At 48.0% G+C, this 24,667-nt stretch overlaps 1 protein-coding gene across 3 annotated transcripts; it reads left to right on the forward strand.

Annotated features, from left to right (window-relative positions):
* Positions 1–25: 25 nt before the first annotated feature.
* Positions 26–23,803, forward strand: DENND6B (DENN domain containing 6B). Of its 3 annotated transcripts, none has more exons than XM_083847945.1 (20): positions 26–224; positions 5,665–5,703; positions 5,791–5,833; positions 7,140–7,252; positions 8,907–8,987; positions 11,302–11,407; positions 11,958–12,037; positions 12,278–12,340; positions 13,123–13,178; positions 13,792–13,914; positions 14,345–14,440; positions 14,538–14,632; positions 15,240–15,305; positions 15,944–16,008; positions 16,445–16,534; positions 17,551–17,604; positions 17,975–18,084; positions 20,472–20,574; positions 21,452–21,526; positions 21,854–23,803. In XM_083847945.1, exons 1-20 carry the CDS (start codon positions 87–89, stop codon positions 21,974–21,976), a joined length of 1,719 nt encoding a protein of 572 aa, XP_083704071.1. In that variant the 5' UTR covers positions 26–86; the 3' UTR covers positions 21,977–23,803. The 3 variants fall into 3 exon arrangements, 2 of the variants coding, with proteins under 2 accessions (XP_083704071.1, XP_083704070.1); XR_014587894.1 differs by lacking the exon at positions 5,665–5,703 and adding an exon at positions 21,125–21,245 and having other exon boundaries at positions 46–224; positions 5,737–5,833; positions 21,854–21,914; XM_083847944.1 differs by lacking the exon at positions 5,665–5,703 and having other exon boundaries at positions 46–224; positions 5,737–5,833.
* The last annotated feature ends 864 nt before the right edge of the window (positions 23,804–24,667 follow it).

A 24,667-nucleotide genomic window follows, 5' to 3' on the forward strand; every position in this document is an offset into this window, starting at 1 on the left:
GGCGGGGCCGGTAGGGGCGGGGCGGGGCCGGTAGGGGCGGGGCGGGGCCGGTAGGGGCGGGGCGGGGCGGCGGAGCGGGCGCTGCCATGGACGCGCTGAGCCGGGCCCGGCCCCGGCCCCGCCGCCCCGCCGCCGCCTCGCCGCTGCCCTGGGCCCGCTTCTCCGCCTGGCTCGAGTGTGTGTGCGTGGTCACCTTCGACCTGGAGCTGGGACAGGCCATGGAGGTGCGACCGGGGCGGGGGGGCGGCGGCGGCTCCGGGCGGCTGCGGGCCGCGGGGGATGCCCGGGGGCGGGGCGGCGAGCCGGGAGCTCGTTTCTGGGGAGATGTTCCCTGGAACGGGGCTTGTGTCTGCGAGGGGGTTGCGGGGAGCTGGGTGCCCCGGGGGAGGGATCTGGGCGCCCCGGGGGGGGATCTGGGCGCCCCGGGGGGGGATCTGGGCGCCCCGGGGGGGGATCTGGGCGCCCCGGGGGGGGATCTGGGCGCCCCGGGGGGGGATCTGGGCGCCCCGGGGGGGGATCTGGGCGCCCCAGGCCCGTACCGTGACAGGAGGCAGGAGCCGGTGGTGTTGTCCCGAGGCCCCGTGACACGCGGGCCTGGTGCCGGACCCCCGGCGTCGATCCAGGCCCCGGTCCCCGTTACGTAAGGGAGGGCAGCGCTCCCTGCCCGGCCGTGGTGCGGGGAGCTCGGCGCTGCCTTCTCCCGTGATGGAGGCTTCGTCTTCTGAGAGCAGGGCGAAGCCTCTGGAGGGAACGAAGAGGGCTAGAGGTTGTCAGCCCGTTGCTGCTCGGTTTCCTTAAAAATACCTGAATATGCTTCTTTCCATGAAGCCTGAAAACGAAAATATACGCAATAGACCTAAACTTCACAAGCTCTACGTGCTTTCCTGTGGAGCCAGACCTGACATACCCTGGAGAGGGCATGGACACTGGGATATTAATTGGGATAGTAATGAGCCTTTGCAATTTGATGCTCCATAGGTGTGTTTTGATACTTAGCCACAAAGGTGCTTTCTTACCCGTTTCCTTACCCGTCCCCCGTCACAGGGGGGGCACTGTTGCCACTGGTCAGTGTCGTTACCTCTGCTTGTTCCCCATTTCTCTCCATTGCTTTGGTTGTTTTAGATCGGGTCTGGATCCTGTGGCTTGCTTGCAGGCGTGCTGAGTTCTGCAGCTGCGAAGAGGCAGGTTTATGAGTCGGGCTTTTGACTGCAAGTTGCTAGCTTAAAAAAAAAAAGGGTTGGAACCATGTTTGTGGCACCCTGCCCCGTGGGACTTCGGTCCTGGCTGAGGTTGCACGGGAGGCTTGCCATAGGTGTTAACAGATCGGCACAGCTGGCTGAGATTAGATCTTGGCGGAGCGTTGTGTGGTTTGTGGATGCAGGTACGGCCCTCCGAGGAGTGATTTATACAGGGGCTGCTCCCACACCCGAGCACCGTGCAGTGACAGCTACAGGTACTCGGGGTAACTCGCAGTACCGCACGTGCTCACGGCAACGCGAGTCGGAAGGAAGGGAAGCCTCGCTTTCTGGAGTTGCACCACAGGCTTGCATCATCTCCGTAAATCTCTGTGGGAAGAGGCACACATGGAAGTCTGGTGAGGGGACTGGGATGTCCTGGGGCTGGGGGACGGCTGCGGGAGCACGCTGTCCTGGTCGGGGTCTGCTGAGACCTGCAGGGCTGCGCCCCGTGGGGGCACAACTGAGGAGCGCTGCCTTCTGTGGTGAGGAGTAAGGTGGCGGTGCCTCGCTCCTGCCAAAAACTGCCCACTGGGCAGAGTTGGAGACTTCATGATGCGTGGCTTTGCTTTCCTTCTCCTCGGCCTGCTGGAATGGAAATTGGTGCACACCTTGTTCCTCCCCCCCCCAGGATCTCTGGTGCTTCTCCCTCTGTATAAAGTGCTACAAGGATTGTTCTTTTCAGTACTCTGTGGGTGCCCTGGGTGTGTTAATTCTAAGCGCTGGAATTTCTTAGCTGCTCATTGTGGTACAATCATATTTAATTATTCTGCAAAGAAGCCTTTGTAAATTCATAAAACGCATTTGCTGGAAACCTAACCGGAAGAAACCCAACCGGGACCAAAACAAACTGGGTTTTGTCGTCTTTCTGAAGGTTATTTTTCCCTGAGTATAGCATTGTTTCCAGATAAAGGATCTCTTCTTCCTTCGCTGCCCAAATCTAAGTGGAAGCCACGCTGCTGGAGCCCGCTCTGTGTGTGCTGTGTCCTTCAGCAGCGCCGCCAGGAACGGCAGAGCAGCCCCCGGAGTCAGGGTTCTGCGGGTGTCACTTTGCAGCCAGGAGCATCTTTAGGGTCTGCCCAGGTTCCCGAACGTCGCCTGACTTGTGCAGGTGCAGGTACACCGTCACCCTGAGATCCAGCGAGTCCCGACTCTTCTGCTATGTATTTAAATAGCAGCACAGGTGTCACAAAAAACATAGGTTAATGCAGAAACTGGGTGTAATTACTGCTTCTGACTCACCCACCAGTTTACTTTGCTTCAAGCAGTCGGTTCCAGGCAGTGAAAGCAGTGGGAGAGAAGATGTGTGTCTGAGGGCATCCCTCAGAACGGGCTGTGTAACGCTGAAAACGCGTCCCCTGCTCCCAAAACATCCCCTTGCACGGCACCACTGACTGCTCCCTCCCCAGCTTTTCCAGACGCAGGCACTTTGTTGCTCTGAAGCTGTGTTGCTTCAGTCACCAGAAGTCATTTTCTGGGCTGTTCTCCTAGTTGCTATGACAGCTGCAGGCTCCACCAGCAACGCTGTAGTGCTCAGGGTCTGTTCAGCAACGTGTGTCACCTCCACGCTTGTGAACTCCCTGGTGATGGGAGGGAGCCACACCACCAAAAAATAATGTAGAAGTAGCCCAAAAGGGCTTAAATTGTAATACCCAGGGACTAACACAAATACAAGAGTGTTTTTGTTTGCTGTCTTTTTGCTTTTGAAAACTTCTAGAAACTAGGATACTTAATATTTTAGATTGTTTCTTTAATCTTGTCGTTGTTGAGTGATTTCCCCCCACGCCAAACACAGAGGGCACGCGTCAGACAGTTGAACCGAAGGGGGAGCAGAAATGCAGAAGATGAAGGCTAGTTTTCAGAAACACAATATCTGAATTTTGGATCCATCAGTGTTTCTGTGCTCAGACAGCATTTGGACCTGAATTAGTTTTTTCCGTAATGCTGAGCACGCATCTCCGAGTGAAACACTTGCTCAGCAAATCTCAAGCTCGGGCCCAAAATATCCTAACAAAGCAGCGTGGAGCCATCAGTGTCCACCTGGTCCGATCGAGTTGCAGAAAGGTGCCCCAGAAAAGGCAGTATGAGAATTAGAAGTCTGCCTTGAGGCTTCAGCTTCCGTTTAGATCACAAGCAAGCGTTGTGGACGGCATGGTGCCGTGAGATCCTGCGCTCTGTGATGCGTCGGGGTCAGACGTGCAGGTCTCGTGTAGCTGTTGCTGTAGGGGGATTAACAGAATAAGTGTACGATCATCAAATTAGTCACAACCACAAGAATTTGGTCTAATGCAAAAACGCAGCAGCGGAGAAGCGTCTGCTCCGGTGACGTAGCTGTAGCGCTCCCCTTCCTCCAGCCCCGCCGCGCCGCCTCTGCGCTGTGGCACGTACACGATCATTTTGCTCCTGCCTCTTTGCAGCTCTCTTCTTCCTGCGAAGCTTTAACCGAAGGCTGATCAGCACAATTTTTAATTGTTCATTCGGCGCTCTCTCTGAAGCTGGTTTAGCTGCCTTTGCCCGAGAACCCGAGGGGAACGGTGAGAGCTGAGCGAGGCAGCTGGTGAGCTCGCTGCGCTCTGGCAGGGGGCCCGCCTGGGTATTTATAGCCCCGCGAGCGGCCGGGCACGGGGCAGAGCTGCTGATTTGAGCGCTGGGTGACTGGTGCTGACCTCAAACAGAGTTACCGCCTGGGAGCTGCGGAAATCTGATAGCAGGTCTCCGTTTTTCAAGTCATTCGGCGCTAGTTTCTTTCTCATCTGCTTCTTTAAAGCCACCTGCAGTTTCGGCACTTCCCGACCCGTAAGTGCTGTGAGGGCTGCGTGGTTTACTTTTACGGATTTGTAAGTACGTACTTCAGTTTCCATCCTCTGCCAAGTGACTCGTGCAACTCACTGCGGCCGTGGCTGTGTCATTTCTCACCTCTCCTACTCCTCACTGGGACTTCCTGGTGGTGGATCTCGCTGTGGATGGATGGCAGTTGCGTGCAGCTCTGTGCTCGACCTGACCCGAGGAGTCTTGCACTGAGTTCTCCTTTACTGCGTTGCAGTAAATGCAGAAGCAGCATTATCGGCATGCACACAGCTCAGATGCAAAGCCAGGATCCTTAACTAGATACTTTAAAATTCTTGAAGATCTCTTTATCTGCAATGCCGGATGATAAATTGGGTGTTGCTCAGATCAGCTGTCACTGGTATGCTGACAAAGCATGAATCCTGAGGTCTGTGCCAGACCTACCTCTTGCCATACAAAATAAACCTCGGCTTGTCTTTCTAACAACAGATCCCAGATCAATGAGGCTAAAGCAGAGCTCTGGATCTCTCCCAACGTCTGCTGATCACTTACTGTTTTTTGGTCACCGTGAACAGCGTCTCTAGCTGACCCCTCGCTCATACAAATAAATGTTTGTACCCTGGAGGCTAGGACACAAACCGTGTCTACCATCAGACTTGGTGGTTGCTTAATATACGTAGGATACGTTGCTTTCTAATCTCGCCGTGCTGCAAGAGCCTTTGTCTGGTGTCGTAGTCTCCCTCTCGATTATCGCTGCGTCCTTTCCCCTGCCCTTGAGGACAGCGATCTCGCCCTGCCGTGCCCGTGCTGGGCGCTGCTCTGAAGGTAGTTCCACCAGCCAGGGCTGTCAGCCTTCTCTCTGCCGTCCTCCTCTCGCCACGTCTCGTCACGTGTGTGCAGAACTTCACTTTCAAAGCCGTTCTTACTCTGTGCCCACTGTCTGTCTTCTCATTTCTTTATTGTGAAATCTTGTTTTAGCTCCCCGCAGCTCAGAAGGCCAGCTTTCCTCGCTCCTTCAGAATATTTGGTATTTCTAACGTATTGTAAGTGGCTTTCTAGCAGGAATCAAAGAATCAAAACAAAAAGCGACCTTCCTGCAAACAACAACTAGGAATATACAAAGTTCAAAGCTTTCTGTGTAGGACATGATTTGGGGCAATTTGTGAACTTCTGTTTAGGTGAGAAGTGAATAGTAATACTCAATATTCTATGATTCTATGGTTAATGCTTCCCAGGCTTGGAGAGTAAATATACATTAACGTAATTTCAAGTGGTGTTGAAGCAGTCCTGTCCTGCCTGCTTCAGAGGAAGGCGGTGTTTGCGTATCAGTAAGCTGCGCAGAGGAGTTACCAACGAGGTCGCGAGGCTGTTTGTGCACTGAGCCATCCACCCTCTAGTTAAAATCTAAGTAAAACGTGAGCTATTCTGTCTGTCTCCAAATCTGCTGTAATAAATACAGACTGTGAAAGGCTCGGTGCACAGGGTGCGGACATTAAGGTTGTAATGTGTAGGTGACCAAGCTACTAGGGTATGTTACTTTGGGGAAAAACAAGTTACTTGCTGTACGGAAGCAATGTTTATCGGCGTGTAGAAGCCGTGGGGGAACAGTGTGACTGACTTACTGCCTCTCATCCCTTTGCAGTTGGTGTATCCTTACGACTTCCGACTAACAGAGAAAGAGGTAACAACTGCTTTTTTCTTCCTGTTTTTAAAGATACCGGGCAGCAGCGCTGGAGGTTTTCTCACCGTGTCTTTGTGTTTGTTGCAGAAGACCAGTATCTGCTACTTGTCCTTCCCAGACTCCTACTCAGGTAGGTGGCGTCTGCCGGCCTCGCCTGCGGGTGGCTCGTCGCTGTTATGAACGAAATGGGTTCGCGATGGAGAAAGTGAGTCATCGTCTAATGGAGCAGGGGCTGATGGGCTGCATCCTCCCGAGCCGTGACAGCATGCAGCGCCCAGCCCTTCAGTCTGGGCAAAGAGGCTCGGTGTCATTTCGATTGCTCTCAGTACAGAATCTGCGATCTCATGGGTGACAGGATATTTTCTTGATAATCCTGCACACTCATGCTTCACCCATGCATAGGAAAGATTAAAAAGCAGTCACGAAGGGTAAGTTTCCTGAGGTTTGCAGCTGTCGACTCTGTCAGCATTTCTGTGTTCGGCTGAAGCGTTTGCTGAAGACAAATAAATGGGGAGAGGATGCTTTCACAGCAGAAGTAGTCCCAAAGCTTGTGCTTATAAATCAGAAAGGTGGCAATAGGACATACGTTAATTCATGCGAATACCTCTTTTTTTAAGACTGACTCCTGACTCTTAGTTTTCTACAGTTTTGCCCAGCTTAGTTTAAACGTTTTTAAGGACGGACTTTTGCTAGTTTCTCAGAGCTTAGTGAGCACTCAGACTAAGTGTTCCTTTTATTAAAGTCAATTACTTACTGTTGGCGATATCCTTGTAACAGGTATGACGGTCTGTACTCTTTGTGGTGGGAAGGGAGCACGTCCCTTCCCCCTTGGTGTGCCTTAGGGTGTTCAGCCTTGGCAGTTGTTCAGTGAGCTCTGGCACGTTTAGCTCTTTCCTCGTAACTGACCTCTTTGTAAGTACTCAACCCAGTTCTCCAAGTTCTCCTGCCCATCCTGTCCCCTCCAGAGGATTTCATGCTATTTTTTTTTCCTGCTGTTTTCTTGGTGCAGGGGTGAGCAATATTGTATAACCTGGGAGGTTCCCGCCTGCGGTGCTTGTGTAGCTCACTTGCTAGAACCGCTGTGCAGGGGGTTGTTGCTTAAATCAGCATTTGTGTGGTCTTGGCTTAAGGCTGTTTGTAGGTTTTTTTTCAACGTAGGATAAGAGGTGGTAGCTGCAGCTACTCAGGGTAGATGATTCTGGCCAATGTCTGTACATTTCCCAGCAATGACCTTGCGAGGTGCGACTTAATGGTACCGGTTCTCGTGTTCAGTGATGGGTTCTCCCTGTCTGGCAGTGGGTTTGGGGTCCTGAGAGTCCCTTTGTTCTGTTTCCGAGTTTCTTGTCTCTGTTTTTGTCAGCACTTCTGACTTAAGCAATTTTCAGCTTTCCCCTTACTGAAACTTCTTCCTGAACGTCTGTGATCTCCTGTCTCAGGTGGCCTGGGGGACACTCAGTTTAGCTTCCGTCTTCGCCAGTCTGGGGGACAGAGGGCCGCTCATTATGAGGATGATGGCGAGTACAACAGAGAAGCACCCCTCACCCTGCAGGTGAGTTGCATTTCACGTGCTCTACTTATACGAAGCAAACAGTGGTGCTTTTGGGTTTAAAATCCAAACACGCTTTTGATTTGTTTTCTGTGCCTAAATTACTCCCCGTCTCTGGTTGTTTTCCTGAGCCATGGGAATAGTCAGAAAAGCAGAAAGCTTTCTGCACAGGGATTTCTTTCCACATTAATATGTGTAGAGGGCCGTGTTGAGAATTGCAGCTGCTCGGAGCGATGGAGCTGAATCGGGAGGAGCCCAGATTAGAGCAGTGCCCCTGTCGAGCTAGAGGGGAAGGTAAGTGGTGGCACCCAGGTGACATCCACCAGTGCACAGCTACCTGTGCACGTTACCGTGAGGCAAGACGAGAATGTCCTTGTCCCTGGTAAATGAGATGTTTGCCTGTTCTGTTGAGGGAGGACACTTCTTTGTATTTATTGCAGGATGGATGGATGTAAAAACAGCCAGTGCAACTGTCATGACACATACGTGCACTTCGGCTTTGTGTGCTTGTTGGTTTAACCGTACCCAAGCATCAATACCAGGAGTGTCTGTTAGCTGTGGTTTTTCCAGCAGTTCTCTGCCCACTTCATGCAGAAGGAGGGATGTGCTCAGCACTGCTGCTGCTTTTTCTAGAGCAGATGGCCATCAGATCAAATTGTCCTCTTCTGCTTTCTACTTTCTGTCAAATGAGATGATTCTTCCTGTGCATGTGCCTTTTAACACGATCCCTTTGTGATACGTGATTAGAAATGGATTGCTGGTCTGAGGGGGGAGTAGGAGGATTTCTTTTCAGAAATTCTGGTTTAGAGATTGTTCAGCTTGTGTACATCTTTACTGCTTTGTAGTAATTGGTTGTCAGACACTGCCTTATAAATTCACCTGCCTTTAAAGAAGGGAAGCAAAACTACCAAAATCCTGGATTCTGATGTGGAAAAATAATATTGAAAAGAGAAAGGTGCCTTAAACCATGATGCCTATGGTGTGTAGGAAAATTGTATTAAGGAAGATCTTTGTGTTTGGCACTGATAACTATTCTTCCTTCTTGACGTCTCTGGGAGCCTAGAAGACAGAAGGTGCTTGAAACTTTGGGATTTGTGTTCAATCTGATAGTTTTCATGGATGCTGTGAGGCATCGTTCGGCTTTGAGCTGCAGCCTCCATCTGAAGCAAAGTTTGTCCTTAAATGCCTGGTAGAGAGGAGCGCAGTGGGTCTGGTAGGGAACGTTTCCTTGCAGGAGATGGTGTGTCGTGTCCAGCAATGCGCTGTCCTCTGCCTGGCAAAGAAAACGGACAGTCGGAGCAGAGCTGAGGTAGCTTGGGGTGCCAGGGTGAGCTCCGGGGGGGTTGGCTGCCCTCCTGCTGTTAGCAGAAACCGCAGTTAGTCCTGTGGGAGGCAGCCCTGAGGGTGCTGCAGAGAGGGGCTAGTGAAAGGGCCTGCCTCGAGGCTGTGGTCTGTGAATTTCGGTGGTTGTATCGCCTTGCTGTCTTCCCAAGTGGTAAACTCTGCCAGAGAGCCAGCGTGGATGATTTGGGTGACTAGGAAGGAGTGCTGTGTGTCCCAGCAGCAGTGAGGCGCGGTGTTCGGTCAGCGGCTGGAGGGGGTCTGTGGGCAGCAGCAGTCGGCCTCTCCGTAACAGCACTGTTGGTCTCTCTTGCAGCGGGAGTCGGCTCATTACTTTGGTTACGTATACTTCAGGCAAGTCAAGGACAGCTCGATGAAGAGAGGTTATTTTCAGAAGGTGAGTACTGAAACCAGAGAGCTCGCTACTCTCGACTGGTACGTCGCTGTAAAGCGGCACCTCTCCGTAGCTGTAAAACAGCACCACTTCCTACGTGACACCCCCAGGGCTTCTGCAGGAAACAGCAAAGGTCACGGAGAACAGGAATATGTGGAAAGTGTAATTCCAAACAAACCTGGATGGCGTTGCCATGGTGTGTTAATCACATGAGCGGTGACCTGCTGTGTGAATCATGAGATCCCGAAGTACTCGAGCGTTTCCTTCAGTACGTACTCTAGTGTTACGGACACTGAGGGGATATACTTCACTGTTGCAGTCTGTGCCAGTTATACCTCAGTCCTGCTCTTATTATTGCTCTTATTTCATTAATCTTTCGTCTTCCTAGAAGCCATCTGGGAATGAATTGCCTGCTGGGTGGATTGCTTCTAACTGGCAGCAATGACACTGCTATTACCTCACAAACCTTGCCTCATATCATAAATTCCTTTAACGCTGACACTGGAAAAAAATAATATAAACTTGCATGCTTATTTCAGTGTAAATATGCAAAGTGCTTAGTATTATTCAGGCAGATAGGTATAGTAGCTACCTGAGACAGGGTGGAATTTCAGACTCCTTCCAGAGAAGGAAAATGTTTTACTTTGATCTTAAGATTCATTTTTCTCCATGGATACATACTCTTTTGATAGTGACTTTCCGCCTCAGAAAATAAAAGGGCATCCTCTTGAACAGATAAACTTTGAACACCTACTTTTCAAAGAGCAATGCTTCATAGTAGATCTGTCTGGTAACTTGTTGGAAAATGGGGCTCCATCCTGCTCCAGCGGTTACTTTGGCCTGCTGTTCTTTCTCCCATCCATCTGTAGGCAGTGACAAGGAGTTTCTTTCAAAAAGACATTAATACAGAAGTGAGTTTCCTCATATCCCCTGAAGCAGGCTGGAGAAATGGGCCCATGTGCACCGAATGAGGTTCAACAACTCCAAGTGCAAGGTGCTGCACCTGTGTCGGGGCAATCCTGGACATGAGCACAGACTGGGAGAAAAACTCATTGAGAGCAGCCCTGCGGAGAAGGACTTGGGGGTTCTGGTGGACAAAACGCTCAACATGAGCCAGCAGCCCATAAGTGCAACTGCATCCTGGGCTGCATCACCAGAGGGGTGGGCAGCAGGGGAGGGAGGGGATTGTCCCTATATGCTCCGACCTTGTGAGGCTCCACTTGGAGTGCTGCATCCAGGTTGGGGCCCCCAGCACAAGAAGGATGTGCACTTGTTAGAGCAAGTCCAGAGGAAGGCCACAAGGATGCTCAGAGGGCTGGAGCACCTCTCCTGTGAAGAAAGGCTGAGAGAGCTGGGGATGTTCAGCCTGAAGAAGAGAAGGCTCTGGGGAGACCTCATTGCAGCCTTTCAGTACTTACAGGTAGCTTATAGAAAAGATGGAGAAGGACTCTTTACTTGGGTAGATAATGATAGGACAAAGGGGAATGGTCTTTAAAAGAGGATAGATTTAGTTTAGACATTAGGAAGAAATTCTTCACTGTAAGGGTGGTGAGGCACTGGCACAGGCTGCCCAGAGAAGCTGTGGATGCCCCATCCGTGGAGGTGCTCAAGGCCAGGCTGGATGGGGCTTTGGCCAGCCTGATCTAGTGGGTGCCATCCCTGCCCATGGCATGAATGAATGATTAGAGGAGGAGAATTATCAGTGTAGTAATGAATTCCCCCAATTAGACTGAATTGAAAAGTGTTTTTTTAACAAAAGATATATTTTATAAAAAGTAATAGAAGCCAAAGTAACAACCCAAAAGTCATTGCTTGAGATAAATTAGCATTACTTTGAATTACTTTATTTCTTCTTCCCCAGCATTCCTTTGTTTCATTTGTATATATAATTTAAGTTTCAGCTGCCTGTTCCTTGGCACTCCTCTGTCTGCTATGGTTGTTTTCATAGCTTTGAACCTATTGCCAATTTATTTTTATTTTTAATTAAAATTAATCTATTAAAATATCTATAAATCTATTTTTCCTGCAGTTGAGCTTTTGCTAGATCACAAACTCATCCATCTTAGTTGCAGCAGCTCCATTCTAGAAGCTGTCAGCTGTGATCACTTGTTAAGAAACTCCTTGATATCTATCATCTCCCTAAGACTGCTGGCTCAGCTAGCAAGAATTTCACCAGTGAAAGTGCTACTTTTGCGTTCTTTCATGTTGTTGATGTTGTTTTTTAAGTGTAGTCCTCTAGGAAGCAGTATAGGTATATGCAGTGCTAGAAATTATCTCAACAGGGGGTCTCTGACTCCTAAATGTACTGCTTTTTCAGTCTCTGGTGCTGGTGTCACGCCTTCCGTATGTGAACTTGTTCCAGTCATTGCTGCAGTTGATTGCTCCAGAATACTTTGACAAGCTGGAGCCATGCCTGGAGGCAGGTGAGCAGTCAGATCTAGGAGGGATGGTTTGCATATTGAAATCTTTCAGAGGTTTTATCAGGAGGTTCCTGAAAGACAGCTGAAATGTTCCCAATTAGTTCGTTCTGAAATAAATTCCAACAGGGAAAAACTTTCATCCAAATGGCTGGCTTGTCAAAATTATAAACAGCTGTAAAGGATGCATTAATGGAAAATGTCTGACAATCCTAATGGATGATGCTGTCAGTTTTGTGTACAATGTATTCCCGAAGAGGGAAAAAACTGCTAATGCTACATCTCTGTCTGGGCCTTTATTGCACTGTGCAACTTAATCATCATTTGTCAACACTGTAGTGCTGCTGGGTCTGCACTGGAAACAGTGGTGCAGACATAAATCTGGTGTCTGACCTAAACTTGCACGATTATTTGGTGTAGTGTTTGTTTGCAACTAGCCAGGGGGACACGTGAACTAGGAGTGAGTGATAAGTAAATTGGCAGAACTCACAGGACCAGCTGAATTAGCTGTATTGACCTTCAGTTTCAACTGTTTCCTTTGTCTGTGTCCCTGCAGTGTGCAATGAGATTGATCAGTGGCCACCTCCTGTGCCAGGACAGACTCTGAACCTTCCAGTGATGGGAGTTGTCATTCAGGTATGCGTTGCTGATGATACTCAGCAGCAGAATGAGACAAAGTAGGAAGTGGAGCACATACTCCTTTTTCTTTTGGATGTTAAAGTTGCTGTTGACTCTAGATTCCTTCCCTTTATGCCTAACCTCAGTGCAGTTGAAAATTGAGAAAGCTTTCCATGAGAGTGGTTGTTAGGGAAGAAAGCAACACGGCTAACTGATTCCATCTCCTGATTAACCTGTCTGTTCTTAACTGTAATCTAGGTGAGGATCCCATCCAGGGTGGATAAGCCAGGATCAAGTCCAGTGAAGCAGTTCAATCAAGAGGTGAGACAAAGTGTGGCATGACACAAGCCACTGATGGGCAGGAGCTAGCCTAGTACAAAAGGAGGATGTAGAAGAACTGGGGCTCCTTGGACATAGTCCCACTCGGAACCACTTTGGCCTGGGATCAGTGCAGTTTGTTACCCATCTGGTTCAGACCACATGCTGTCATGGCTGTGTATTTCAAAACAGGGCTCTGCACAGAACTTGCATGCTTCAAGTTACATATGTGCATTGTTTCCATGGTTTTTGTTCACTTTGTTTTTTCATAGGAATTAATGCATGGGTAGGCCTTCATGAGACTCCGCCTTAGTCTTCCTTGTTATTTTGTAGTGTTTGCAGTCAGAACATCATTACTGCTTTGATTCAGCTTTGATTTTGTTTCCTGTTCATCTCAGCTTTTCCTTTTTTTTTTCTCTCCATTTAATAATGTTATTGTCTTTTACATACTTCTGAACTTTTGGTACTTATATTTCCAGCCCTTGTTGCCTATATCTGTATCTCTGTCTTCAGCTAGAGGAAGCTCCAGAAAACAATGGGAAGTCTTTAACATCTCGAAAAGAAGGGATTCTTGGCTCTCTTCTAAGAAAGGAAATTCACTTGGAGCTTGACTGCCCAATCCAGATCTATTCCTGACTCATATCTCCAAGCATTAATCTCATTCTCTTCTTCTTATGCTTATTGTAGAAGGAGCTACTTTGATTGATGTGTCAAATTAGATGGCATTTCAGTCAGAGTGCTTCCACTTACTAACAATTTTGGATTTTTTTTCCTTTCTCATTTAGAATCTCTTGCCAGCCCCAATGGTTCTGCCAAGTATTCATGAACTGGATCTCTTCAGGTGAGAGCCACCATCTCTACAACCCTCTTCTCTTCATCTGCTTTACGTCCTCCCTGCTCAGAGTATCCTATAAGTCATATGGATAGTGAAGATGTCAAATGAAGAATCAAAAATCATTGCTTTGCAGGGTGTCATTTAGAATACTGAACTTGCAGAACCTGTGCGGTGTCTAAGCCAGTACGCATGGCCTTTAACACATCACCCAGGGTCCTGGTTAGAGAAGGGTTTCTTTTCCTGACCTCAGATGGTGATCAGCTTAAGCCCTGAAGCATACACATTGTGCATCTGAAATAAACTTTTCAGCACTGTAGGTACTGTTCTAATAGCCATACATCTGTTGTAATCAGCATGCATTTTATTTTGCTTAGATCAAAGGACGTACTGCTACAAGTTGCTTTACATTGCTTAAAGTGTTTCCCTAAACACGTATAAGATGGTTGAGCTGTAGCGGGTGTAAAGACACAAAACATTCTGTTGTGGGATACCAGAAATCAGTCCTAGATTTCAAATGCCCCAGAGGCACATCTGGTTACACTTATATGCAATAATAGCGCCTGGTCTTTTCTGAGCTGCTTTTCTAACCTGAGTTTGTCATTCTTCCTTTCACTAACAGGTGTTTTCAGCCAGTGTTAATTCATATCCAGATGTTATGGGAACTGATGTTACTGGGAGAGCCAATTGTTGTAATGGCACCATCCCCTACAGTTTCTTCAGAAATGGTTATGGCTCTTACCAGGTAATGCTCTCATTCTGAGATACAGATAACTATAGTAATAAATTCAGTCAGTTTTTCTCTTTCATGTACGCTCTTCTGGAAAGTCAATTGTGTTAGGTTTAGTTTGTCTGTGAAAGTTTGTATGACAAGAAATAGCATAGTAAGGCAAGAAATAGCACAGTAAAGCAGCCTTACTCACGTTCCACCAATGGCAGAGAAGACTAAAAGTGAGTCTACTGTGTTGAGAGACTTGATGGTTCATAGCCCTGAGTAGTTTCTCTACCCAGCTTTGAACTCTTCTTTAAGAAAAAAAAAATTAAAAAAAAGGCCTGGAACTCCTCCAGTGTTACCTCTAGCAGGACAAAGCACTGCTGTAGGACATTAACCTGATATAAACACACATTCCTTCTCTGTGAAGTTTATATGGCAACTATTCTGTCTGTTGTTACAGCTGTCTTGCCCCTCTGAGGTACTGTTGTGACTACCGTCCCTATTTTACTATCCACGACAGTGAATTTAAAGAGTATACCACCAGGACTCAAGCTCCGTAAGTAGCCAGTAGGTCCTTGCTACCCCCTCACCACTGTCTGGGTGGAGGATACCCTGGGGGTAGCATCGTTCTGCATTTTTTCCTTTCTTTCTAGGCCAAACATCGTTGTGGGAGTCACAAACCCTTTCTTTATCAAAACACTCCAGCACTGGCCACACATCCTTCGGGTCGGGGAGCTCAGAATGTCAGGTAGGGGTGGATCCAAGTCCTCTTGTGCTGCTATACCTTGTTAGGGGCTAGCAGGGAGCTGGCAGCTGTAGTGCTAGCCATCATTTTACGTCTTCATTGCTGTGAGAGCTGAGAAACCAAAGGGAAGGCTAGACTCTGAGTCAGTTGACGTGCAAGATGAGCATGAACAATGATGAAGACAAATTGTTGAAACAATAACTTGTTTTTTTCTGAAGAACTAACAAAATGAGAATCTTTCTAGGCAGGAAAGAGAAAATTGCATAAACGAGAAGAGTCTACGAAGCCAAGAAAACTGCTTCACTCTAGGCTGAGAAGGTTTTTTTGTTGTTTTTTTTTTTGAGGGGGGAGGGAGATGAGGAGGTTATCTTTTTGGTTGGTTTGCACTTATTCTTTATTTTTTGCTGTGTGTCCTTAACATGTTCCTGGTCCAAACTTTTAGCACCAAAGTTAGCAAACAGGAAGGCTTATCTGAGGATAGAGTTAAGGGAGGGCATGACTTCAGATGTAGAAGTGTAGCACTGAATGTTCTCAAGTGTGAAGTCTCATGCATGCTGTGCTGTGAGGGGAGATTCAGAATCTGAGCTAATTATTTAATGTCCTTCCACAGGAGACTTGCCCAAGCAAGTTAAGGTGAAGAAGCTAACTAAACTAAAAACTCTAGACACAAAACCAGGTAGGTCCTCTTGTCAGGCATGGTTTAATTTTGTTTACGCTTTCACATGAGGGATTTGCAGGCTTGTGAACAATGCACACATTGTTCTTTGTATTGCAATAAACGGACACTTTGGTGTTCTCATACTTGATCTGCTACACAGCTCTCTGTAATGGCATCCCCCACCTAATAAAGAAAAACTGTGCATCTTTGAGATTGAAAAAGCCAATATAAAATAATTCAACAAATTATTTTAGTTTCAGAGAACAGGTTCTAATTTTCTTGGTTTTATTTTATATATCATATTTGCTTTTTAGATGCAGTTGAAGTCAAAGGAACTTGCTTACCTAGATACAGATCTCTGTCAGTTAACTAACTGTTCAGGTCAGGCCTAGCCATAAGCTGACTCCAGTGAGTTATCTCACCATAAGTTTAGCGTAAGAAAGTCCTCGAGATAGTGTAGTGCCCTTTAATCCTGCTGCGAGTGCTAGCTGCATTAGCAGTTTTAAAATTTTTATCATTAATTTTTTATGATATTTGTAATTAACCCCCTGACACAGCTGCCATGGTTTGTGCTAGGAACTTCAGTTCTGTTACCCCTGTGCAGTATAATGGTGCCTTCTCTACATACATGGTGGTTTTTGTTTGTTTCAATCTAGGAATCTACACTTCTTATAAAACATTTCTTCACAAAGATAAAACTCTGATAAAAAGATTACTAAAGGTAAGTAATTCAACCAAATTATTTATGCCACTGTGGGAAAACTGCTAACAGCTCGGTTTAAACAGACAAAATCCTGCAAGGAACAGACTGCTTTTTTTTCAGTTTGATTTAACTTTGTAACGATTTAGTCAAGTATACTTGAACAGGTTTCTCAGGCCAGTTTTAATTTTTTTCACTTGATATCATGGAATAAATGCTGGCACAAATGATAACCTAAGAGAGGACAATCCTTATTGGAAAAAAGAGTCTGGAGAAACAGATTCATCTAGTGAAACGCGAGTGGTACCTTTAAGCGGGGAGTGGAGTATGTATTTTGGGCAGTACGCTTTCCAGGCTGCTCTGGACTGGTTGCTTATAGCTGCAGAGTTTGCAAATTCTGCATCTATCTACATAATAGAGAATAGCATTGTTGTGAACGCCCTGCTTGTGCTTGCAGGGGATTCAGCGAAAACGCCCGTCTGAAGTCCAAAGTGCCCTTCTGAGGCGTCACCTCCTGGAGCTCACCCAGAGCTTCATTATTCCCCTGGTGAGTTGAGCAGAGACTTGTCAGAGTGGTGTAAAGGGGGGGGGGGGGTGAACAGGAGATGCTTGCTTAAGTGACAAGTTTGCACTTGCCCTTTTTTATTCACCTATGTTTGAGCACCTGTAAGAGATTCAGGATGTGGCACTCTAGAGATGTTTTACTCCATAGAAAGAAACTAAATTTCTCTTGATTGCAAATTTCAGTAATTAGTGTACAAGTCTGCAGGTTGGATATCCAGCACATTATGTGTGAAGACAGGATGTTTTTTCCTGCCATACAGGAATAGTCATTCCCCGTGATTTGGTAGTCAAAGCAGATACGTAGTGAAGAGGCAGGAGCCCAAAACATGCCTCTTGCCCCATAATACTGGAGTCAAACCTAGTGCCTGCGTGAAAATCTCCCTTCCATGAAGCTCTGCTATATATGGCTTAGGAGGCCTGTCCGCGTGGCCATTGCTGTCCTAAGGCAGATTTTAACAAATGTTTTATTTCAGGGCTTTCCCTGTCTAGTCTCATTAGAAAGCCATTAATATCTTTTTGGTGACCATTCAGGTGCACGTCTGGCTCCTTCACTTTCTTTTCTACGTCATCCTAGGAGGCAGTAAATGAGGTGACAGAATATCTTCTAGGATTCTAGTCCTTCCTGCCAGCTTCTTCCCACCTGACCTTTCCTCACATCATGTTTAGGATTCTGGCCGCATGTAGTTTTGTGGCCCGACCCTTGGTGGGAAACAAGCTGGAACACTCAGGCTCATGTAAAATGCAAGTAAAAGTCACAGAATTATAGAACGGTTTGGGCTGGAAGGGACCTTAAAGATCATCATCAACCCCCTGCCATGAGCAGAGATGCCACCCACCAGATCAAGTTGCCCAGAGCCCCATCCGACCTGGTCTAAAACAAGAACAGAGTAAGAGGCTGGTGATTGTGCCTATGATGCACTGAAGAAGACCATAATGGCCAGTGACAATGCAAGAGGCTCCTTGATTGTTGTGACATCGGGGTTTTTTATTGGTTCTTAGGAGCACTATATTGCAAGTCTGATGCCTCTGCAGAGAGCCATTACTCCATGGAAAGTAAGTTCAGTTTTCCAGTCTCTTCTGCTTTCTTTTGACTGCAGGGATTGGGAATAATTATGCCATATGCTGATCACGTAGTCTGATATACTGTGTGAACTTCCCTCATTGAAGGAAGAGGGTTATTACTCCTTTAAAAAAAAAAAAAAAAAAGTGAAACAAACATTGGGACAGATGCTTCCTGTTTTGCAGTAAGCTCAGCTATTGTGAATCTAATTTAAATTTTGCTAGCACGGCTGGTTAAGATGTTCATGCGTCTGTAGTTCTCATAGTTTTGAATCTGCCTTGTGCAGTCTCTTCTATTGTGAATACAGACCTTATTTTCCCGTTTTCTTTTGGGTGCATGTATTATTGTCTTTCCATTGTGCAGAATCCTCCACAAATTCGCCCTTTCCGACAAGATGATTTCATGAAGACCCTTGAGCATGCTGGTCCCCAACTTACCTGTGTACTTAAGGGTGACTGGTTAGGCCTCTACAGGTAACAGTTTAGTAATTCCTTACCCTATCTCCTTAACAGCTGGTGTAGATTATAATGAACATCAAATCCTGAATTAGAATTGGGAGCAAAAAGGTAATTTCAGGACAGAAACTGGTCACGTAAGAAACTTGCACACATGAAGAATTGATTAATAGTGGTCAGGAAGAGCAAATGCAAGGTTGAATCAGTCCTGTGTTTCAAGTAATCTATTAAATGAGTAGATGCAGGTTTAGAAGCTAAAACTCTTTACCTTCAGGAACCTAAGAACACCGAGGTCCTCACTGAAGGGGAAGGAGGGGACTCGTCTCTGATAGCAGCTATGTCATTTACTGCCCTCCAAGGAATATATCTTTTTGAAGTGTCTGGTCCTTGGCAGATGGGGTAAGAAGCCTTGTAGGTCCTCATCCAGCAGTTGTCATATGCTTTTGTACCACGTTCAGTACAGTGGCCACTTCGGTCTTACTGCAAGCTGGCAATGCTGTTAGAACATTAAAATACATCTTTTCAGGGTATAATTTAGGACAGCATGCAGTAGAGTATACCCTTTGTATTCATAAAGCATAGTTGGTTACAATTTGAGTATGAAAAAATCAGAAATCAGGTATCTGGGGGTTCTGGTCGACAGCAAGTTGAACATGAGGCAGCAGTGTGCCCTGGCAGCCAGGAGGGCCAACCGTATCCTGGGGTGCCTCAGGCACAGCACAGCTAGCTGGTCGAGGGAAGGGACCGTCCTGCTCTGCTCTGCCTGCTGTGGTCTCACCTGGAGTACTGTGGGCAGATTTGGGCACCACAGGATAAGAAGGGCATAAAACTTATCAGAGGGTGTCCACAGTAGGTGACAGCGACAGGACCCAAGGGAATGGCGTGGAGCTGCGACAGAGGAGGGTCAGGCTGGGGGTTAGGAAAAGGCTCTTTACCAAGAGGTGGTCGGACACTGGGACAGGCTCCCCAGGGCAGTGGTCACAGCACCGAGCTGCTGGAGTTCAAGAAGGGTTTGGAAGATGGGAAAAAAGCCCAGAAAGTGAGCAGAGAATAAGAATCATGGATTCATGTGTTTTGTCATTGTCATTTTGTGCTTTAGTGTATTCAGCAGGAAACAAACATTTCCACTCCTTATGGCGTGGGTGTGGCAGACAGTAAGATTTAATCTTGGATATCTAATATTTTGAAAAATAGTAACAAACAACAAGCTGTTTCAATAAATTGGTTGAGATTTTCTGGGAACTGATTTACATGCAGAAGCTTATGTATTCCTGGGCTCCTAACTGTGTGAGATTTTGTGCGTGTGTAGTATTTGTTGTGTTCCTAAGTCAAACCCTTAATTACAAAAACATCTGTCAGTACCGCAGCAGCACCTTGAGATCTTGGCTTGGTTTAGGACTCCATTGTGCTGAGGAGAGTGCACAAGCAAAAGAGTCCCTGTAGTTGCAAAAAAAAACAAACAACACCTGAGTTCTGCTGACAAAGTGCTCTCTGGAGGTAGCCTGAGGAAGTAGCGTGAAGGAAGACACTACACGATACTACACGTGCCAGTCTTAATAGAGGGAAATGCTAAAATACAGCATCTAAGATACTCCCACTGTTACTGAAAGAATTACAAAGAACGTGCTGCTAAAGTGCCAGTTGCCCAGCTCACTTTTGGCATCTTAAACTTTCTTTCTCTGCTGCCACAACCCTTGGGTTTTTGTTAGCAGCTTTTCAATCCCACTTTGAATTTGATTTAAAAATCTATAACACTCTGAGACGAAAACAGGTATTATGCTGCCCCCTGTTCGCTTTCCTGTGTAGATCAGTAAAAACAGAGGCTTATTACTGCACTGCGCTGGAGGGGTAGAAATTACACATCTGTTGACATAGCCTAGATGATACTTTATTTATGTGGGAGAGACATTAATTGCTAATTATATGGGACTCAGGTCTGTGCCAGCGAGTGTTTGACAGCGTTTAAATATCAGGAAAGGGGAGGAATTCAGCAAGGCACTGCAGAGGAATGTGAATTTCTTCCCATGGCTGAACCATCTTAGTTATCATAACTCCCCAGGAAAAGTGGTCCTAAATAAGTCTACAGAAGAGAGCACCACTTCTCAAATTGACTCAGGCTTGAGCTGATGCAAAGGAGAGTTTGAGACTGGCAGGATTGTCCCTCACTGGTGACAGTCTGCTAAAGCTGCTCAGTTGTATCGTGTTAATGCCTGATGGAAGAAAAGACGAGATAGGAAAAGGCTGAAATAGCTCATAATTGGTTGCCATCCTTAAAGATGCTGTGTATGGAAATGTCTTTTCCTCTAACATCTGTGTCTGCTGCAGCAAGAAGGGAAATCTGGACCCAGCATACTTTTCTGGATCCCTCCTTGTCCCTCGTCTCAATGTCACCTCACTTTCTGCAGGCGTTTCTTCAAGTCTCCCAACTTTGATGGCTGGTACCGTCAGAGGCATAAGGAAATGACCCAGAAACTGGAAGCCCTTCATTTGGAGGCAATCTGTGAAGCGGTATGTCCCAGCTGCGGGTATTAAAACCAGTGCCAGACTGCTCAGGCCTGAGACCTGGGAGATGAGAGCACTCCTTGGGTGTTTGTTGATGATTCTGCACTGACAGAGTGGGGACAAGTGCTTTGTGCCCAAGGGAAACACAGGTCTGCCTCATGTTCCTCAGAGCAGAGGAACAACAGCACTTGTGGGGGACAAGGAAATGAGCAGCCCAGCTCCCTCACTTTGTTAGCCAGTGCAGCCAGTTAGCCAGTCCTCCTCCGGCTGCTTCTGGCAAGTATTTTTTCATTCATCAGGCCCTTCCCAAGCCAACAGACTCCCAGACTGGAAACATCATCTGTTGCTGGCTTCCTTAATGCCTATTGAAAATGGGTAGGATTTTTAGTAGTGACTGCTGGTGCAATCTCGTCAACTGAGCAGCTGCTGGGATGGTCCCAGGAGCTCTGGCATCCCGCCCAGGTGCATCTTCGGCTGCAGCGCTCGCTTCACTGTTCAGCAGTGCAGGTCCTCAAGCGTGGTGTGGGAATGCCAAAGCTGTCTCCTTTTTTAACAGGCCTGACTCTTGCAAATAGATGTAAATTCTGAGCGCAGCACAAGATTCGTGGTGCTGACTGGAGGAGGGAACCGGCACCGTCTACGTATTGCTGCATCTTTCCTTGATTCTTCTCTTGCAGGCAAGAGCTTGATGCTGTCGTGGGCAGAAAAGTGGGGAGAGCTCTGTCTTGCTCACTTAGGCTTAAGTGCTGCGAGCAGAGTTGTGAAAGAGGATGAGAAACCTCCTCCTCACTTTTATTTCAGGTTTTGCTTAGGGGTATCTCTTTGAAAAAAACTTCTGTAAAGAAGATAAGTCCCTGAAAAAACTGTTCTTCTCTTTCTTTAGAACATTGTGGCCTGGATGAAGGACAAGTCCGAGGTGGAGATTGTAGACCTGGTGCTAAAACTTCGGGAGAAGCTGGTAGGTTTTCCTCCCCTCTTCCTGTGCTCGTTCCTTTCTGTGTCTCTGTGTCAGGGAGTGACCAGGGACATAGATCACGGTTGTTGCTTTGCCCCCTGATTTGGAGAACTGACAAATGGGACAGTTATGAAACCTTAGTGGTTACCTAGAAGAGGATTCAAAGTTTTTTTTCTTTTCATCAGTCTGATTCAGGTGACAGTTTCCTGACTGTTTTCTCTTACCCCAGCTAAAGAGACAGTGGGAGATTTGCTTGGCCAATGGCAAGGCAGAAAGAGGACCTGAAGCTGTTTTAGAAACCCTCAGTTTCTCTCCTCTCTCTTCCTGTAGGTAAGAGCCAGGTGCCAGCACCTTCCTGTGAAGGAGGAGACTCTGCAGCGGGTGGGCCTGTATATTGAGACCATCATTGACTCCTTGCCAGAGGATCTCCAGACAGTGCTGCACCACCACTGAGCACGGCGAAGGGACCGTTGGAGAAGGAAGGGCCCTCCCACGCTGCGGGCAGCTGCAGTTGCACTTGGAAAGGAAAATTCTTCCCTGATCCAGCCAACGTCACCAGATCTGGACCTTGCTCGCAAATGCGTATGATTTCCAGCACGTGGATCGGAACTGTAGCAGCAGTGGGGAACCGTGTGCGCTGTTCTGTCTAATCCTGCTTCACGGAGCTGGATTTAGGGGCCTGTAGATGAAAAACTGTTCCTTGTGTGGCTGGTAGTAGGTCAGGAAGTGACAGTCGGGCTTTCAGCAGCATGTGATAGGCTGTGCAAAACCTGTTTTGCCCATACGTACACATCCATCCTTGTCTAGTGCTTGGGCTCTCAAAATTTCAGTGCCGTCATCCAGCCTGGAAGAAGCAGGAGCAGCCCTGTATGGGGGAGTTGTTTTCAGGAGAGCTCCTGCTGATAATGAGAGAGATGCTAGTCCCCCACATGTAAATGACGTGCAAAAAAATGTTGCTGCCCATTCAGCAGCCTGACTCACGCCAGCAAGAGCTTCGGCTGTGATGGGAGTGGGAGGCCGAACTGCTGGACGTGGAACGCTGTTGCTTTTTCTCCAAGGCAGAGATGAAGGTCTGGTGCATCTGCAAGGAACAGAGCTCTCCAGAGGTGGTGGATGTGTGCTGTGTGAATGGAATAGCTATTGCAGCTCCACAGAGAGGAGCTGGCCTCCAAATGTAATTTGTTCTGCTTGGAAGTATCACGTTTGTGTGCTGTGATAACGTACAAGGGTGCTGGAGCTCTGCCTTGAGCACTGAGATTTATCTGATGTGGTCAGCCCACTTGCTGATAAAACATGGTGGAGAATCTGATCTTCACAGCCTGTGGCACCCTTGCCAAGTGGAAACTCGTGGAGTGGCGCTCGTGTGAGTGTCAGGGCTGGCTGTGAGAAGTGCGTGCTTGCCCTGCGCTTAGGGCGGTGAGGAGCATCCTCTTTGGCTGTGTCTGTTCCTGCTGCAGCCCCGCTTCCAACTCGGTCGTTCTGTTCCCTTTCACCTCCTGGGAAAGAGAGACACATGTATGTGCTTCTGGGCCGAATATAGGAGAGACTTGGGGCTCCTCTGTGAGTTCGGGAGGTAGTTGCCCTCTGCCTGAGAGAGCAGCCTTTCTGCCAGCTACCTTGGAAATGGATTTACCGTAACCCCAGGGTGGTCCCATAATTGCTGCTACTGCAATTGCATTTCACCGTCTGCCAGTTTGGCCAGTGCCTGGATGTTTGCCTAAGGAATGGGTCTGGGGTTGGGTCAGGCAGCCTGATGCACTCGTGTTCTGCAGGAGGCTCTGGAGCACACCTTTCCGCACGGTAGGAGAGTTCAGCACTTCAGCCAAGACCTGCCCGAAGCTGCCACGGGGCCCTGTAGGCAGTGCCAAGTGCTTAGGGGGAGGAAGCTGGGTTTTTGTTCCACGAGCAATCTCTGCCCATTGCTGCACTGCCTTGTAGCCCAAATTTGGGGTGGGGGAGCTGTTAGTAGGTCATGGGAGTGACTGAATCCTTCCTGCGTTTTCCCCACTCCAGAGCAAGGCCCAGACAGCGCAGGATCGGTGGGAGGCTGCTCGCTTTCCTGCTGCCTCCAGCCTGGAGCAGCCAAGCGAGGAGACTCGCCCCGTAGTAACAAGTTCTGTACAGTTCTCCGTAGCGGCAGCCCTGCCTGTACAGTGTACATTCTGTATATAGTTTGTGCGTGTGTCTGTGCGATAGCTCTGCAGTGACTGTGGTGGACCGAAGCACTAATGTATAGTAGAAAATAATAAATAATAGTAAAAAAACAAAAACAAACCCTAAGCCAAGCTGTCTCCTGTTTTCAGGTCTCAGATGTTTTTGTTTAGGAATCCCGTTTCTCTAAAGAGGTGCCTCTGCCACGCTTTCCTTTCCAGGGAGAGCAGCACTCCTGGATGCTGCTCTTCACCTCTTATTGATTAGTTGTTTATTGATTTTTGGCTTTTCGTCATCCTGGCTAGCTGCTGCTCGCTTGTGACACGCTCCATGTGTTGTGGCCATGGGTCAGCCCCAGCCTTGTTCTGTTTTCACAGCAATGCCATTTTACTGGAGGGGGGGCTCACGCTGGTGTTCATAATCCTGTCACTTGCCTCTCCCCTGCCTCCCTGCTCGTTCCCAGCCCTTCTGGGGATCCTCCTCTGGGGATCTGCAGGAGTGGGAGCCGAGGTCAGCCCAGCCACAGCCTCGTGCTCCCCATCGCTGTGTGCCCCAGCCTCTCTTCCCCCCACCCCTTTGCTCCCATTTCTCTGGCAGAGCTTTTGCCTCCCCTGCAGCACCAGCACTGGGCTCGCTCCTGTTTCTCCTAGCCAACCTCAGCCTAATTCCTTCCTCTCCCAAACAACCGCGTGGGAGAAGTTTACACCGCAGGCACTCCTGGCCCTCACCTGCTGCCACGGGAGGAAGCCCAGGGACCTCCTCCCTTCACGGCGGCTTTTGTCACCCCAAAGCCAGCAGCCGGTGGGGCTGCCTGGCAGTGATTCATCCTTCGCATCCTAAATGTGTGCACCGTCCCGCCCTGCCCTGCCACCGCACAAGCCATTTGCCTTCCTGCGTCTCGGTCAGCATCGATGCGCTTGCATAGGTCCGTGCTCGGCAGCTGCTGGCTCAGCTATGGTCAGCTTGTGCCCCTTCCTCAACAGCCCAAACATC

The sequence above is a fragment of the Anser anser genome (genome assembly GCF_964211835.1).
Source record: "Anser anser genome assembly, chromosome: 1".
Classification (NCBI taxonomy): Eukaryota; Metazoa; Chordata; class Aves; order Anseriformes; family Anatidae; genus Anser; species Anser anser.

Coding starts and splice junctions, on each gene's coding strand:
- DENND6B (XM_083847944.1), top strand. CDS start 87: ATGGACGCGCTGAGCCGGGCCCGGCCCCGGCCCCGCCGCCCCGCCGCC. Junction 13,179..13,791: donor CATGAACTGGATCTCTTCAG/GTGAGAGCCACC, acceptor TTTCACTAACAG/GTGTTTTCAGCCAGTGTTAA. Junction 13,915..14,344: donor ATGGTTATGGCTCTTACCAG/GTAATGCTCTCA, acceptor CTGTTGTTACAG/CTGTCTTGCCCCTCTGAGGT.